This window comes from Tenebrio molitor, chromosome 6 (assembly GCF_963966145.1).
Source record: "Tenebrio molitor chromosome 6, icTenMoli1.1, whole genome shotgun sequence".
Lineage (NCBI taxonomy): Eukaryota > Metazoa > Arthropoda > Insecta > Coleoptera > Tenebrionidae > Tenebrio > Tenebrio molitor.
This window is the reverse complement of record NC_091051.1, coordinates 13,568,451-13,585,832: the sequence shown is the minus strand read 5'-3', so window position 1 is coordinate 13,585,832 and position 17,382 is coordinate 13,568,451. Positions and strand designations below refer to the sequence as shown.

General features: G+C 34.1%; 1 protein-coding gene across 1 annotated transcript; it reads right to left on the bottom strand.

Annotated features, from left to right (window-relative positions):
* Positions 1-13,921: 13,921 nt before the first annotated feature.
* Positions 13,922-16,999, bottom strand: LOC138132515 (uncharacterized). The gene is made up of 5 exons (XM_069050031.1): positions 16,880-16,999; positions 16,634-16,768; positions 15,963-16,578; positions 14,207-15,857; positions 13,922-14,146 (listed from the first exon to the last, which is right to left on the bottom strand). Exons 1-4 carry the CDS (start codon positions 16,957-16,959, stop codon positions 14,211-14,213), a joined length of 2,478 nt encoding a protein of 825 aa, XP_068906132.1. The 5' UTR covers positions 16,960-16,999; the 3' UTR covers positions 13,922-14,146; positions 14,207-14,210.
* Positions 17,000-17,382: the final 383 nt, after the last annotated feature.

Here is a 17,382-nt window from a genome sequence, read left to right as displayed (position 1 = left end):
CACGCTTGTGCCCTTCGAGGATAGAAGTTTGAGTTCTTATTATATTATATTTTTTGGAATCTAAACCATTGCCTTAACGCTGGCGTAGTATTTAGCCAATCATGTCAATGTGGTTTTATTCACCATTTGAATACCATTCGCAATTTAGGGTTCGACAGTTTTTTTTAACATTATTCCAATTTCTTTATTATTTCTTTCATTATCAATAAAAATCAATAAAAAGTCCTAAAAGTTGCAGTATTGTATATAGCATCTCTCTTTCCATTATCAATGTAAGATGTAAGTTATTCCGTTATAGGGATCTATAGTTGGGACAACGAACAGATATACCTAGTAATAAAAAAGGGGATGTGACGTTAGTTGCGGAGAACGATATACGCCGAAGCCTGTTTCACAATGAAGCAGGTTCTTTGCCATTTGTCATTGTTATAAGAATGTGATATAGTTGATAGACTGAGAAAAATGTTGTACTCATTGACGTGCACATCTTCTCCAAACATGAACACGTGGTCAAACTGCTGAAGCGTGTTTAAAACTAATGAGATGCCGTCAAGTAATTTTTGTGGATGTACTATCGCGGCCAAAATACTTTGGTCGTCAATGTGACATAAATGACATTCAATTGTAAAGCAAACTTTAGGATGTTTAACCTTATTTTTTACTACTGTCAAAATTATTTTAATCTATCAGTGTCATACGGGTGGGGTAAATCCCAGCTGCGGAGGCAGGATTCAAAAGCAAAAGATCAACATGTTCGCGGTTTAGACAACCTTCAGAAGCAAGAAAGACGATTCTATATTTATCAAAATCTGAAGGTGCCATATTTTTGACAAGAATAATTTGAAATTGTCATGTATATTGACATTAATACTTGATTTACATTTGAAGTGTCAAAAAGTGACGAGCAAAGTATTTTGGCCGCGATAGTACGGTCGGTGGACAAATAAAACTGGGACACTTAAAATTTAATCTATGTAAATCAAATAATTTAATTGTCAATATATTTGTCAGTGTCTATATAATATGTCATACCAAAGTTAACCTATTTGTGATAAAGCCGTAATTAAACGATGCAAATTTGTAAATTTTGACTTATGTGATTGTCATTTTTGTCCCAGTTTTATTTGTCCATCGACTGTACCTACATCAGGCTTTCAAAAATATGCGCACGTTTTGAATAAGCCAATTAGAAGCTGCTGTTTAAAATACGCGGGCACTAGGGGGCGGTTTTATTACTAGATATGTATATCTGTTCGTTTCTTTTGCCCGTTTAACTCGACTAAGGGTACCCTATGATCACATTAGTCAAGGATCCCGAAGCTCATTTTGGTACTCAGCTGCTTTGAGTCGACTCAAAAAAAACGGAACAACTCGCAACCGCAACATAAGGCTCCATGGCCGCAACCCATCTGCCATTCGTCGACCTGCGTCCAGTTAATTGTTTCCTTGACGTGTTACAAATTAATGGGCCATGTGACGATTCGCAAATGAGTCATACCAAGGCGGTCTCTATTTTAACAGGCCGTGACACTGACTTCAGAAAGTGGTCTGTGGAATGGCCCACTAACTTCTGGCAACATTGCTTCGCCAACTTTTGAAAAAAGTTACTAGTTTTGAAGTTTTTTGATCACTCACTGCCACTCACTATTTTGTCATTGTCAGCTGTCAGTCAATCATCACTGAAAGATTTTTCTAATTCTCCTATTGCAATTTTACTTCAGTCAAAGTATATCAGGTGTCCAAGTCAAGGTAATTATGTGTACCTGTTCTGTTTTATAAGATAGCTATTGTTAGTAAAATTTCATAGAGTCCTGTATTCTGAACAAGCATCCTATCCAAAATGAACATAGAACTCCTTTTAGTTCACCGTGACTGCATTAGCTCCAGTGCAAATTCCAACTCATGCCACCTGTACACTGTACAGCTCAGGACAAGATTTTTTTCTGAAGTCGTACACAGAGACCATTAAAGACTAATAAAGGCGCAGTATGAATTGTTACAAAAAAATAAATAAAAACTGCAAAAGCTACCCACTCGGGTGTATGGACCCTACCACCAATACAGGTTTATAATTTAAAATGGATTTTAGACCTAATGGAGCGAGCAACAAAGACCTCACTACAGACGTAAGAGTACAAGTAAAAAAGGGGCGAAAATATCAGGATACTTAAGGGTCATCACATGGAAAAACAAATATCTAACAATTTCGAAATAAAAAAATACAAAACAACTCAACTCCTTCAAAGTGTTTCCGATTTTCATTTCAAAATTTACTTTCAAATCTTCCAAATCATGTATCATAAGCGACAAGCTATAGTTACTCCAATTTTCAAAAAAGGTGACAAACTCGATGTCAGCAACTATCGACCCATTAGCTTGACTTGCCTTGTTTGTAAGTTACTGGAAAGAATAATAACTCATTATTTGCTTCAGCATTTTTATGATAACAGTCATATTCCAACTTACCAGCACGGATTCCTGCCTAATCGATCCGTTATCACTAATCTTGTATCTTCACTTAATAGTTGGACTAAGATCTTGGATCAAAAAGGCTCTCTTAATGTCGTATATTTAGACTTTAGCAAGGCGTTTGACAAAGTTTCCCACATCCTGTTGCTGCACAAATTGCAGATGCATTGAATGGATAAAAGCGTTTTTGTCGGCGAGAACATTTGTGGTTCGTGTTGGTAGTCATTTTTCTTTAGAAAAGAGTGAGTGTTGCCAGCGGCGTTCCCCAAGGCTCAGTTTTAGGTCCAATATTATTCCTTGCTTATACGTCTGATTTGTTACTGTCACAGCAAACTGGTTATTCAGCATATGCTGATGATCTTTAATTATTTGGTTGTCCAACAGACAAAGAGTGTGACCTACAGCACAAAGTGAATATACTTCACTTAATACAAACAAATGTACAGTGATGCACTTTGGCAAAAAAAATCCAAAGATCACATACAGAGTGATCACAAAAAAAAAAACGCCCCAGCTTATATCTTTCTTATTTGACATCCGATTTCAACGAGCGATACCTACATCAAATTAAAGGGTTTAAAAAGTACTCTAAACTGGATATAAAATGTTGCCTTTAGCAACCCTCCTCTTGCAAGGGTGAAGGGGCCACTTTAATTTTTTTAATGGCAACATACAATTTTTTTGGTACAGTTAGATTCATTATGTTTTTCTGAGTTCAAAAATATAGCACACCCTGTATATTTAAATGTCATTTTAATTTCTAATTCTAATAGGAATACGTAGAACTTTATTCGTAACAGGCCATGAATTACTTATGCAGACATTTTTGTAGTCATGGAAACAATATTTATTAAGTAATACAAACAAAAAAAATAACAATATTTTTTTTAACTGATCTGTTCAAATTGAACACCATTTTGTTTGAGACACTTCGCCTGGCATTCAGAAGGCTTTCAGGTGGCGTTTCTCTGCAAGCAGTAATTTTTATTATTTCCGAAATATGCTTGCAACATATCCACAATTTCATTATTGTTCATTTTACAAGAATATCTTAAATAATTCATGGCCTGTTACGAATAGAATCCTACTTATTCCTAATGAATTTTAGTTATTTCTTATGTTAAAATAACATTTAAATATACAGGGTGTGCTATATTTTTTAACTCAGAAAAACATAATGAATCTAACTGTACCAAAAAAATTATATGTTGCTATTTAAAAAATTTAAGTTGATCCTTGACCCTTGTAAGATAGGCTTGCTAAGGGCAACATTTTATATCCAGTTTATAGTACTTTTTGAACCCATTAATTTGATGTACCTCTCGTTTAAATCGGATTTCAAATAAGAAAGATATAAGCTGGGACGTTTTTTTGTGATCACTCTGTATAAAATAGACAACACTGATCTTCCAGTTGTAGCATCACAAGTTGATCTTGGAGTGACGGTTACATGGGCATGAATTTAAAGTTGCCAAGGAATCATTTAAAACAACTACCAGGCAACATTTCTTAACAAACCGTACTTTTGGAAATTGGAACGCTCTTCCAAGTTTGATTGTCAATGCTGAAAATGTTAGCCAGTTTAAAAAGCGTTATGATTTATGATCAACACAAGGGAAATCATGACTAAAATTTGAATATACCGGGTGTCCCAGAACTGCCGCATGATATTTTAATAGCATATTCTGGAGTGAAAATCAAGACTAAAATTGAAAGAAAAAATGTCCAGGGTCCTAAAGTATCCATACTGTAAGCGATTTTCGCTGACCAATCATAAGACCTTTGTTAATTGCTTTATTAGGTAAGCTCATTACTTTGTTCCATTTCCATGGATTTTCATAGTACGATAAAATTCTTTGAATTATTTGGTCCGCTGTAATCGAATAATAAATTACATTGTGACATTTCTTAACGTCATTTTGACAGTAATATTTTTTCATAAAATCAAAAAGTGAACAGTTTTGAACATGTTTACCGCTGCACAGTACTATGATATGCTCATAGGATATGGAGCATGTGGTGAAAGTGCTTACGCAGCCGTAGAAGCTTACGCTGCACGTTTTCCTGCAAATGTATTTTTGCGTTTGGTGAATCGCGCTAGGAATACGGAGAATTTAGTACCTCACACTAAAGGAGTTGGTGGTGTTACACGAGAGGCTCGCACTCCATAAAATGAAGAGGCTGTTCTTCAGACTTTTGAGGAAGACGGAACGTTAAGTATTAGAAGCGTCGCTAGTATGTTTGACATTTCAAAAAGCACAACACAGCGGATTCTAAAAGATAATCGACAACACGCTTATCATTATACGCGTGTACAGAATCTCTTGCCTGAAGATCTTCCTCTAAGAGTGCAGTTCTGTGAATGGTTACTGCAACAACATGAAGCAAATCCCAACTTTGTAAAAAGTATTTTATTTACGGATGAATGTTTTTTCTCAAGAAACGGAACATTTAACATTCATAATTATCATGTATGGGCAGACGAAAATCCACATGCAATTCATGTTAATGCATTTCAACATTGGTTTAGCATCAATCTGTGGGCTGGGATTTTAGGAGATTCATTGGCAAGTGTTGATGAACAAACGATTATCAGATAAAATATCGACTGTAGAGTTTCAGGTTGGTCCGTTTGAATTTCCTCCAAGATTAAATGAAGTCTATGCCAATTTTCTTAATGATGAATGGCCTGATCTTCTAGACGATGTGCCATTGCAATTCTTGACACATCCCTGGTTTCAACACGATGGTGCTCCAGTGCATTATACAACTCAAGCTTAACAAGTCCTTGATAGAAGATATCTTGATTCTTGGATAGGACGTGGCGGGCCAATAAATTGGCCGGCTAGGTCGCCTGACCTCACACCTTTAGACTATTTTTTGTGGGGTCACATGAAAAACTATGTTTATCGTGAACCGGTGAACTCTTTAGAACAACTGGATGATAGATTGCATGAAGCTTTCGCAACAATTACACCTCAAATGATTCAAGGCGCCCAAGCAAGCTTAATAAGACGAGCACGCCTTTGTATTCAAATTGGTGGAGGTCATTTTGAGCAATTATTATAAGAGTATCTACGAATTGTTAACTGTTATGGTTTTTGATTGTTTATTAAACTTTTTTTTATTCTAAAAAATCAAAACAATATTGCTTTTCTGTTTTACCCTGCTTAAAAACCAGCTTATGTTAAGGTATTATTCCAATCAAACATGAACGTCAATATTTTTCCCTAGTTTCAATGAGTGTATTAACGTTTGTCAGCTCAACATTTACGCTTTCATCTTAGCGTGACGTGCCTCAACGCAGCTATTATAAAAATAATGTCACATTGACACTTCATTTCTGTCAAGTACAGTGGACCAGCGAAATTTATAAGAATTTTGAAAAATGTAAATGTAAGTTGTTTCCTAGCAACTAGTCGGATTACTTAATATACCTTAAACAGGTTGAAAAAAGCTTCACACGATTGGTTAATTTCAATAGTTTACCATTTAAATACCCTACGGCCCTCGACATTTATTCTTTCAAATTTAGTCTTAATTTTCACTCCGGAATACGTTATTAAAATATCATGCGGCAGTTCTGGGACACCCGGTATAGTCCAATTTTTACCCTTTTGAGGTGACGTCACGATTTCTTTACTCGCTTTCTCTTTATTGAAACGACAGAAACAGAAAAAACCAAAAAAATAGGCACGTTTATTTATTGATGGTCACTTTGAGGTTATTTTATGCTCCTGTCAATTTGACCATTTTTAATTTCTTTCACTTATTACATTGATTACATACAATATTACATTACAAACATAACCTTTCGAAGCAATTGTCAACAAATTTGACACATTTATAGTTATTTATGCATGACCAACTTCATTAAACTATGTTATGGCCATCCCAAATGTCGAAAAAAAGTAAACCAAATGACAAGTCGATGATGGACATAGAATGATGGACATATGATGGACATAGACAACACAGTAAACCTATAGAACGCAAACTCCCATTGTTTTTTGTGCCCCGACGCCATCTACTGGCTTGTGGTAGGTGCAAAATAAGACACAGCCAGCTGGATATCCTGGCTTTTTTTATTTATTTTAATTTTCAAAATAATTTATTTATGAAATTAAAAGATTACATTTATTTTGAAGTTTTTATTTTCAATTTTTTTCGATACATTTCCATTGCATTTTTATAAATTTTGATTTGGTGTTTCTTTTCCTCAATTGCGACAAACAGAGCTTTATGGCGTCCTCACCTTCAAAATTTTGCTCTTTATTTTGACATCGAATTTTGCATGTAACGTTTTCGGTACACTGCAGCCCGTAGTTGCAGCCCGAATTTTGGATTAACATTCTGGCTTTTTATAATTTTGATTATGCTCAGCTTTTCTTATTTTCTTTTTGAAACTTTCACAAGAATTTATATCTTCATTACTACATAAAACAGGGTTTACACAATTTACTTATAGCGTCTTCAGTAGAAATATCGTAGATCAGTAGATCGGATGAAAATTCTATAAAAAATAGTTTTCAGTTAAAAATTTGTTACACAGTCTAGTACTGGAAGTAAGTCTGGACTGGAAAAGGAGGAAAGTTGTATCGAGGGTATCTACGGCCATATTCGTTCGTGCCGAAGTCTTTGCTGGTAAAATGAATTCCACACACAGTGTAGCTGTTATACCTACACTTTCATAGGCTCCAAAGTTGATAACTGCTTGTTACCCGTGTTTTTAATCCATTCCATAAAATGCCCAGGATATTTAATTGGATTTGAAAATCTATGGCGAGTTCCACATGGTTTAAATACCTTTGCACTCTGCAAATTCTCGTAACAGTAGATTTATTATTTATGACTTAAAATGTCAAAATATATATTTTTTTTAAATTTTGGCATAAGTTTCCGCGATTTTAATTTTTATAAAACGGCAGCGTCCCCTGACGGCTTGTGGTGGGTGCGTTTCCAAAAAAAACGATAAAATGCATAGGAGTTTGCGTTCTATAGGTTTACTGTGTTGTCTATGATGATGGAGATGAAGTGGCGATATCTAGTGAAATTTAGAATAACCACACATTTAAAAAGTTAAATATCAGGTTATGTTATATGCTATTTCATTGTCAAAAACTGTCAGTTTATACGTTTTCGTCGTGGAACTTGATCATTTCGTAGTAAAACGATGCAAGCATTACAGAATTCGAGGTTCTAAGACGCTAACTTTCCTCTAAATGCGTTTTTACGCACGCAAGTGTGAAGGACCACAGCCATAGACTAATCACAGCAAACTAACGCCGAATCGGAATTTCGTCGTGGAACTTGAACATTCCGGAGTAAAACGATGCAAGAATTACAGAAATCGAGGTTTTAAGACGCTAACTTTCCTCTAAATAGGTTTTTACACAAGCAAGTATGAAAGATCACAGCAAAACCACTCCGAATGGGAATTTCGTCATGGAACTTGATCATTTCGGAGTAAAACGATGCAAGAATTACAGAATTCGAGGTTCTAAGACGCTAACTAATTTTTCATGTTCCTGCCATAGTGTCATAAAAGTATAAACTGACAGTTCTTGACAATGAAATGGCATATAACATAACCTGATATTTAACTTTTTAAATGTGTGGTTATTCTAAATTTCACTAGATATCGCCAATTCATCTCCATCACATGACCAACTTCATTAAACTATGTTAACGAATTTCTTTTCTAGTACCACAAATTTCCCGAAGAACCTCAAACGATTTAGCTCTAACTCCACTGTCGCTGGGAAATTGAAATAAAGGTTTTTCAGAATTGCCACAAATAATGCATTTAATGAGCATTTTCAGAGTTTTTTGATTGACAAAATTTCAAATTTGACGGCAATTTTACCTTGATGTCTAACAAACAGATGGCACCACTTCATCACTATCCCATGGCCAACTTCATCTAGCTTCCGCTGCGCTCCATACGGCCGTCCCAATACGCCAATTTTCAGTGTTCAAATCGTGGAGGGAGAAAAGACTGGAGATGGCATTTCCTATGCTGCCACAAGCGGATAGAGACTGCTAGCGACTTTTATTCCCAGTTTGGCACATGCGTATAACTAATAGGAGTAATAGTGAATTCATTTCATAAAAGCAATATGTGGGTGAACTTTAAAACCGTCATAGTACAAGCGAATGTAATTAAACTTTAAAATAAAACTGTTTTATTTAAAATACAAGCTACCAGTAGATAGTTCACCCTCATACTATTGGGGACACGGAAAACTGGGCAGATGTGTCATTCAGTTGTCAAAATTTCTAAACCATACCTTAGCTACTCATAACCAACCTTAAGTTAATTTGACAGTTTTTTTGAAAATATCAATTATAATGACAGTAAAGGTGCTTTTACATTGACACTTTCTGAAATGACAATAGCAGACTGCCCAGGATTCCATGTCCCTCATTGTACTACCAGCGAGTTTAATATTAGAAAATTATTTAAACAATCAATTTAAAGTACCTACCTAAAAAATTGTTTCAATAAGGTTTACTATACATATTTGAATACATTCAAATCTTTAAATATTTTGTATTCACTAATAAAGTTAAAAAGTTAACAGAAGACATAACCACTAGAAATTAATATACAGTGAGCGGCAAAAGTATGGAATACATTTTTTAAAAAGTAAACTTTTTTTTTTCAAAAAAATCTTTGGACAAGTCAATTTTAGTTTATAAAAATACATTTTTTAGTACAAAATAAAATTCCAAGCAGTTATTTGTTTTCGAGTATGACGTCATCGATACTTTTTTTAAGTGGAAACACCTTATTTTTTTTCTTGATTCTGATAGCCCTTTTAATTGTCTAAATGACAGTATAAAAATGTTGTTATCTTACATAAGGAAATTTTTGAGAAAAAAAAAAGTTGGAAAAATAGTTATTTTTATATTAAGTGCGTGAAGAGAGTGTTTTTTGTGCATGAAAAGGTCTTTTACGCCGAGACGAAGGTCGAGGCAGTATAAGCCTTTGAATGCACAAAAACATCTTCACGCACGAAATATAAACAATATTTTTTCTATAATTGATTCAAAAAATTGAAATTAAAAATTCAAATTTTTGAAGGAACTCTGAAGTTTCAATGCAGTGACCATGTTGCTAGGTAACTAATAAAATACAGTGCGTGAAGTGAAACACAGAAATAGTCGTGTGCGTGAAATCGCATTTCACACACTGTTTTGTATGGTTTCTATGGTTTCGATCTTACTAACAATGCAAAAAGAAATACACGTTAGAAAATGACCCACTTCAGGCACCGATAACTATGCGTGAATTCCAATTTTTTGAATCAATAATAGAAAAATAAATTTTATAACGAACAAAAACAAGTCAAAAAATCAATCATTGAATAATATTATTGATTCAATAACATCCATGGAAGAAGTGGAAGTACTGAAAAAAATGATTGCACCAATAGCCCCAACTCTTACGGCTGTACGACAAAAAAATAGCCAAATCAAAATTAAAGCTCGTAAAATTCTGATTCCGCATAATAAAAAGATTGAACCACAAAGACGATTGTTTTCCACCAAAAAGAAGAAACGTTGCACTTCTAGATTAAGGAAACCAAATGCCGAGGAAACAGAAAAGATTGCGATCAGTGCAATCGTCAATAGTCAAAGGAAAATTAGTCAAAAACAAATGTACATGTACATATGTATAAAAAATAGTTTAAATATATTAATTTCTAGTGGTTATGTCTACTGTTAACTTTTTAACTTTCTTATTAGTGAATAAAAAAATATTTAAAGATTTGAATGTGTGTATTCAAATACAGATGTCCCAAAAATAGGGCACTAACGGTGCACTACGGTGTAGAAGAGATTACCGTAAACCTGAGATAAATGTCAAAAAAATTATATTAGAAAATGCGTTGTGGGTTGCATTTTTAACTCCATCGGGCACATTATCACTCGTGAACCACTTGTATTTTCATTTCTGTCAGGTTACTGTAGTGCTAAAATGTAGGTAAATTTTATTATTTAAACTACCTACGTGCAACGATGCCAAATTTATTTACATTTAACCCTCCCCGATTTGAAAATGTTAAGTCTGAAGAATTTTTTCCATATTTTTCTCTTGTACATTTAAACATTCTCGATAAGATTAAGTAGTTAGTGCGTCAATTTTGAGACACGCTGTATCTCTAGTAAATCTTATTGAAACAACACTCGCTGGTAGTATGAGGCTGAACTATCTACTCGTAGTTTGTATTTTAAATAAAACAGTTTTATTTTAAACTTTAATTACATTCGCTTGTACTATGACGGTTTTAAAGTTTACCTACATATTGCTTTTATGAAATGAATTCACTATTAGTCCTATTAGTTATACGCATGTGCCAAACTGGGAATGAAAGTCGCTAGCAGTCTCTATCCGCTTGTTATGCTGCCCATGTTAAAAATGCGAACCCTCTAAAAGCACGTGCAACAACCTTTTATGACCCAGTCCACCATGCGCTAGATAAAGAAGCAAAATGCGCCTGGAAGGAAGGCGAAGGAAACCATTGGCCTAGCGTCTATATTCAGAAACCTTTTATGACTCTGTAGTTTTCGCGGGCGGGTACACTTATTTGAATTAGTGCCATCTCCAGTCTTTTCTCCCTCCACGGTTGAAATTGATTCTACTAACCTCAAAAAATCGTTTGGTAACTAGCCCCAACTAGCGGAGAAAAATGTTAATAACAATCATTGACGTTTCTTTTCAAAAGTCATGAAGTTTCAAAAAGATATGAAAATCAAATGAAAATATGTAATAGTCTTGTAAAACTGGAAAATATATAACTATATTTAATACATTATTTACATAAAACAATGGAAAAGGAACAAAACTCGAAAGTAACTTAATTTAAACAGCATAAAGGAGTGATAACTAAAAAAATACCTAAATGGGTGGATAGGTAGGTAGGTATGTAGGTACCTCGTTGGTAGATACGTAGTATTATAATTTTAAAACGTTTCCACTTATGGGTTTATTAGCAATTGATTTTCTTTTTATGGAATCAGTTTTTTGTGAACTACTACCTATTATTTAAAAGTGGTTTCATCAATAATTCTATAATAACTTTACAAATTTTGTCTTTATGTGTGTTACAGATAAAGAGGGAATTACGAATTAAATGTGGAAGTAAAATTGTTACGAGTTGTTTGCAAATATTTTCTTGGGCCAAATATGATAAAATTTCTGTGGTGGCAATATCTGCCAATTCTTTAAAAAAATTTACAAACTGATAATTTGGATAAGTCAAACCGCCACGATTTTGAAGATTAATTGAACGTAAAAGAGGACCAGGGGTTGAAAAAGACAATACAGGAGAGAAACAACTGTCGCAGTGAAATATTTCATTTAATTTTTTTACAATATACCCTGCTATGAAAGCAACAGAAGCTGCATATATGGTGTTACTGCGATTAAAAATAATAATTGGTTTACTTAAATTTCGAATTTTCTCTAACAGTCGAAAGGGTAGTATCAATTCCGGTTCACATTTTTCCGCCAAACTGATAAAAAACGCGGTTTCCCCATCAACCCATAAAGATTTATGTTAAAAATTTTGCAACAGATGGGGCTAGTTACCAAACGATTTTTTTAGGTTAGCTGAATCAACTTTAGACCCTTATTGGGACGGCCGTATGGAGCGCAGCGGAAGCTAGATGAAGTTGGCCATGACTATCCATGACATACTTCATACGAAGCCCATTTTAATGGAATTGGAATGGCCATAACATAGTTTAATGAAGTTGGTCATGATTTATGATCAATTTAAATTTGTTTCTGATCTAGCTCAAACATATACGTAAAGTTACTAGATAATGACGTCATCGCAAAAGGGTAAAAATTGGACTATACCAGCCTCCGCTTTAGTTCATCCGACAATACTGATTAATTAAATTTTACTTCTTAATTGCTTAAACAAAAAATTGCGTAAAAGGTTTGCCTCCGCAATTTAACTTAATTTAATAATAATTAAGTCACTCGCATTGCTATTATTAATTTCAACGTCATCCAAAATCTCCAAAGATGTATTGTCTTCAAAATAAACATCATGTTCCGAAAGTGATTTTACAGTCGCAGTGAGTCGCTTCCTCTCGGTACCAGTCTTCTTAAGGGCCCGTCACAGCACGTTGGGTACCATCTACTGCAAAAGTGGGGGCAGGGGTGAGGTAGCAAGGAGGCGGGATTATAATGTTGAAACGGAAATATGTTAGACAGAGATGTCAGCTGCGTAAGTCTACTGACTTAGTACAGGAACCTAGAACCTTCAGCGCCTACGAGTATATAGCTGTGTTACGAACCTTTAATAAAAGTTATCGTGACATCATTAAATTGATAGGTACTATTGCGGGCAAAAAAAGTGGGACATCAAATTTCTGTCAGTTTTGAAAAATTCGATGTAGTTCAAGCTTTATTGTCATTTTTTTTGACACTATTCCAGCTGACAGTTTAAAAATATATTTTATCCTCCTATTTTCCAAATGCCCTCTTCTTTTTATAAAGGTAGATTTTGATTGGAACTTTGCATTAAATAAATATTCACTACGTGCTTACTTACAATCGCTCCCTACAACGTACAATACATAATCACAACGTCAATCGATTCAAAGTAGGGTTAGAATCAGGTAAGGGTTATTTCACATTAAAAGTCAAGACAATGACGTTGATGTCCCACTTTTTTTGCCCGCAATAGTACGCTAATTTTCTACCAAAATAAATACATTTATTTCTTAAGAAATTTAATAAGCATAGACCAAAAAAAAGTAATACAAAACCAAAAGACTTGTTGCAATATAATACTGTTGTAATAAAGTAATTAAAATGTTCAAGTTGGCTTTGACTTAATTTTTTAAAAGACAACAACATAAATTAAGTTGGTTAGACAAAAATAGCGACAAAAATCAAGGCCAATTTGATGAACTTTTCAACTGAACACGTATTTTATAATACAAGCAGAGATTACAAGTATAACATAAATAAAGAAGTGTTTTTTTTTTTATGACCAGTAAGTTGACGGCGACTCTGTTTATCAAAAAACAGCGAAAATATTATCAATATCCTGCATGTTTTTTTTATTGTTGTAAAATGTAATTTTAGAGCATTACATGCGACTGAAACCGGTCCTGGAAAAGAGTTGGTTTAGTGTTTCCACTGCGAATAGAAAATTTGATCACAAGTTTATAATTCATAATTTGGTACAAAGAAACAGCAAATATTAACTATTTGAAAGCAGGTAAATAAATTCGGATAAGGGCGGTTGGGCGGTGGTCTTTACGTTAGGGTGACCTGGAGGTGTTTATCTTTGGACTATTGTGTTGCCGTCGTAAACTGTAAGTGGTCTATATTCATTTCTTGTTGACTTTAGTCAGTCATAATTTCTATTTTGATCAATAGAACGACATTTTACAATCCGTTTCATTGTAAGTAAACGAGTGATTATGAGGGTAACAACTTTATTATTAGTTATTACAATATAACAATAAATATTGCTTTTTTGGTAGGATTAGGTCGTACAGATTGTGATTAATCACGTGGTGGGTTTCGTATTTCCATTCCTCGACATTTCCTGGGGTCAATAATTTCAGGAAGAAGACATTTCAAATAGAAATTTTTTAATTGGTTGACCATATTTTTTTCCCAAAAATCATCATCTCTTTTTATCTGAAATTAAAAATATATTTTATTAACTGAGTACAAAAGATGCAGTTCATTTAACTTTACCTGTTCAACATATATTCCTAATGGCGTCCAAATAACAAAATAACAAACTTTTTCTCTTTGTAATGTGTAGCTGGCCTTGAATTTGATAAAAGTACGCATGGTTCTTCTTTAAAATTAATTCCTCATCACTTTTTACTTGTATATAAGTTATAATTTTTTGTTTAATCGCATCCAGTGGCGTTAAATGTGCAGCTTTTGCAGGACATTTTACTTCGATAATGGCGTCATTTCCTATTAAACCATCCGGAGAGGCGCCAAGCATAAAATCTTCGTTGTCAATAAAAAAACCACAGCTTTCTACTTTCAAATCTTCAAATTTTTTTTGAAATTCTTGAATTGCTCTCATTTCATTTCTTCTGCCGTATCTAGTATTAGAATTTCCTGTAAATGTACCATACAACAGATTGGCAACAGTATTTACGCATGATGTGGTTTTTCGCATTGAGCAAATAACTTTAAAATTCGAAGCAGTTATGCGGTTGGAACGTTCTTGAAACCATAAAGGATTTCCTGCTTGCCCTCTCGTATCCTCTTCTATTTGCCTAATTTCTTTCGTGGTTTTTTTCAAACGAGCCAAAAATTTTTCTGATCGTTCGCAGTATTCCTCTTCAGACATATCTGCTGAAAGCTGCGTGGCTTCTGTACCATAATGTTCATCTGGTGGAGCTACTGGTTTTTGCTTAAAGAGTTGTTTTCGTGACAACTTAGATTTTTCGTAGTACGATTTCCTCTTTTTCATTTTCTCGATGTACTTTTTTGTAGAACCATGTGGACTTTTCTGTATTAGTTCTTTGTGAACTAAGCGATGATAGTCACCTCCACTATTAAAAGATACAGCTGCAGCTTCACATCTAGTTTGGTATCCTCCTTTCAAAGAAAAGTTTATTCTTTTTCCTCCTATAAATTTGCAAACAATAGAATTATATTGCTCTGCCAGATTATTTGTCATATTTAAAATGAGACTAAAAGCATTATCTATTAGCCTTTTGAAACATAATTCAATATCTTCATAGAGGCCACATGTAGACATAATTTCAATATAATTTGTTTCACCCTCTTTTTGACAATTAACATATTTTATCTCTGAACATTCTTTATGCTCTCCAAACACATGTGATGGAGCATTTTTCATGTCTTTAATGAGCAACGTAATTTGTTCTCTCAAAGAACCATTCTCCTTGCTCCTATGTTCAACTGCTTTTTTCACTGCTGCTACTAGTCGATAACTCCGAGCTGTTACAATTTTTCGTAACTGAGGGGAGACGGGCAAATTTTTTGAATTACTCTTCTTTCTAGTAGCGAGTTCACGAAGATGTTTCGAAAAGTTTCTCAATAAATGATTGGTACATTCAATTTTTTCAACCATGGAACATGAACCATACGGACGGATTTCACAGAGTTTTTTTGAAATACTACTGTCACCATCTCCAATTAGTCTCATATATTTAACACCATGCATTTCGATACTTCTTTTAAAACCTTCTATTATTATATCCGATTCCATGGATGTAGATGGCCCCCCAAAATTTTTGAAACATTTATGGTCAATAGGTTGGATATTTTTATTTTCAGCACGAGCACAAACGCAGCAGTATTTGTTTCTCACGGCTAAAAACAGCACTTTTCGTGTCCTGTTGCCAATTATGCACGCCTGAAACATAAATTAATAAAGGTGAAATGAGAATTAAATAGTGAGAAACAATATAAAAATATAAATAAATTGAACAATGATTGACGCCAAAATATGAATACTTACAACTCCCGATAAGGCGTTATAGTTAACATTATATGACCTCTTTGACCAGGCCCCGTCAGCAATTACGGTTATTGTAGGTGTTCCATCAGAATCGACTTCTCCATGTATTCTTGCCAATCTAGCTTCCTCTTTACCATTTTGCTCTATTTGTTTCCAAAAAAGTTTATGAATTGCATTGCCCACACTATCTTGACAGCTGTTAAAAGTACCATAGGCCATAAAAGGTACATTTAATACGGACATCAATTCATTAGCAGTCGAATATCCGATGCCAGATGATATTATTCCCAAAGCCGCTGCATTATTCACTTTCAGTTGTGTACCATCTTTATAATCAGTAGATATGTCCATTAAAATGTTACACATTTTACATTTTAGAGTTATTATGCTCTTTAAACCAATTATATTTTCCTTAATAACAATCATATCGGTTATATTGCAGTCACACGCCCCGTGACTTTTACAAGATAATATTTGCTCTAAAAAGTAATCGAGTGCTACCAAACGTCTGCCTTCAATGATAAACTTTTGTGATGGAATATCATCTTTATCATTTTTAGATTTGGCAACTATTAATTGCGTTGAACTGCAATGAGGTTCTTCTGGATGATGTGTCCTACATGGAACTCATTTTATTATTTTGCAAAAATAAAAGAAAAAGGGAAACATACTCAGCGTTATTGCTTTCATCTGGAGTGTTCAAATCATTGGAATGATTTGTGCTCACAATATCAGAATCAGCAAATAATAAAGGTTCTTCATTTTCTAATTCATGGACAGGTTCAATGGTCAATGTACGTTTAAATCTGAAAAGGTATCCGGAATGTATATTTCATGTCTTTTCAACCGAATTTACCTAATATTTAAAGTAATACCAAATAAAAAAAAATGAGTAATTGGTTTCTAATATTTCTTACCTGTTCAGTTGAGCTATTCTACGATTACGACGACGGGATGATGTATATGGACTTTTTTTATAATTCTTTCGATTCCCCATTGTTGAAACACGCAAATTAAAAAACAGCGAACAACTAAAAACTCACTCAACACTTTGAAAAATACTATCTAAACTAGTGGAGGCAGCTAGGTCAGCAGAAAGACTAACTTAAAATTGCAGTTGCACCATATTTATATTTTAGTAGCCAATGTGGCAAACACATTTACATTCATCTCTGTTTTGGATGTCTAGGTACTTCTAAAAATAGGTCAAAAATGCAAAGAAGCCGACGTCCAGATGTCCAAGTGGCCGATTTCTTTTACACCTTCTCAAATTGCCGCCACTTTGGGTTTTCACATTTTTTTTCCTACAATAGAGCAATTGGCTCTAACCTTCTATAAAATTATTGTGGTAAGAATATCTAAATATAAAATTGGAGCCAAGATTTGGGGTCCTAGATTGAGGGTGTGGCGCAGGCACAGA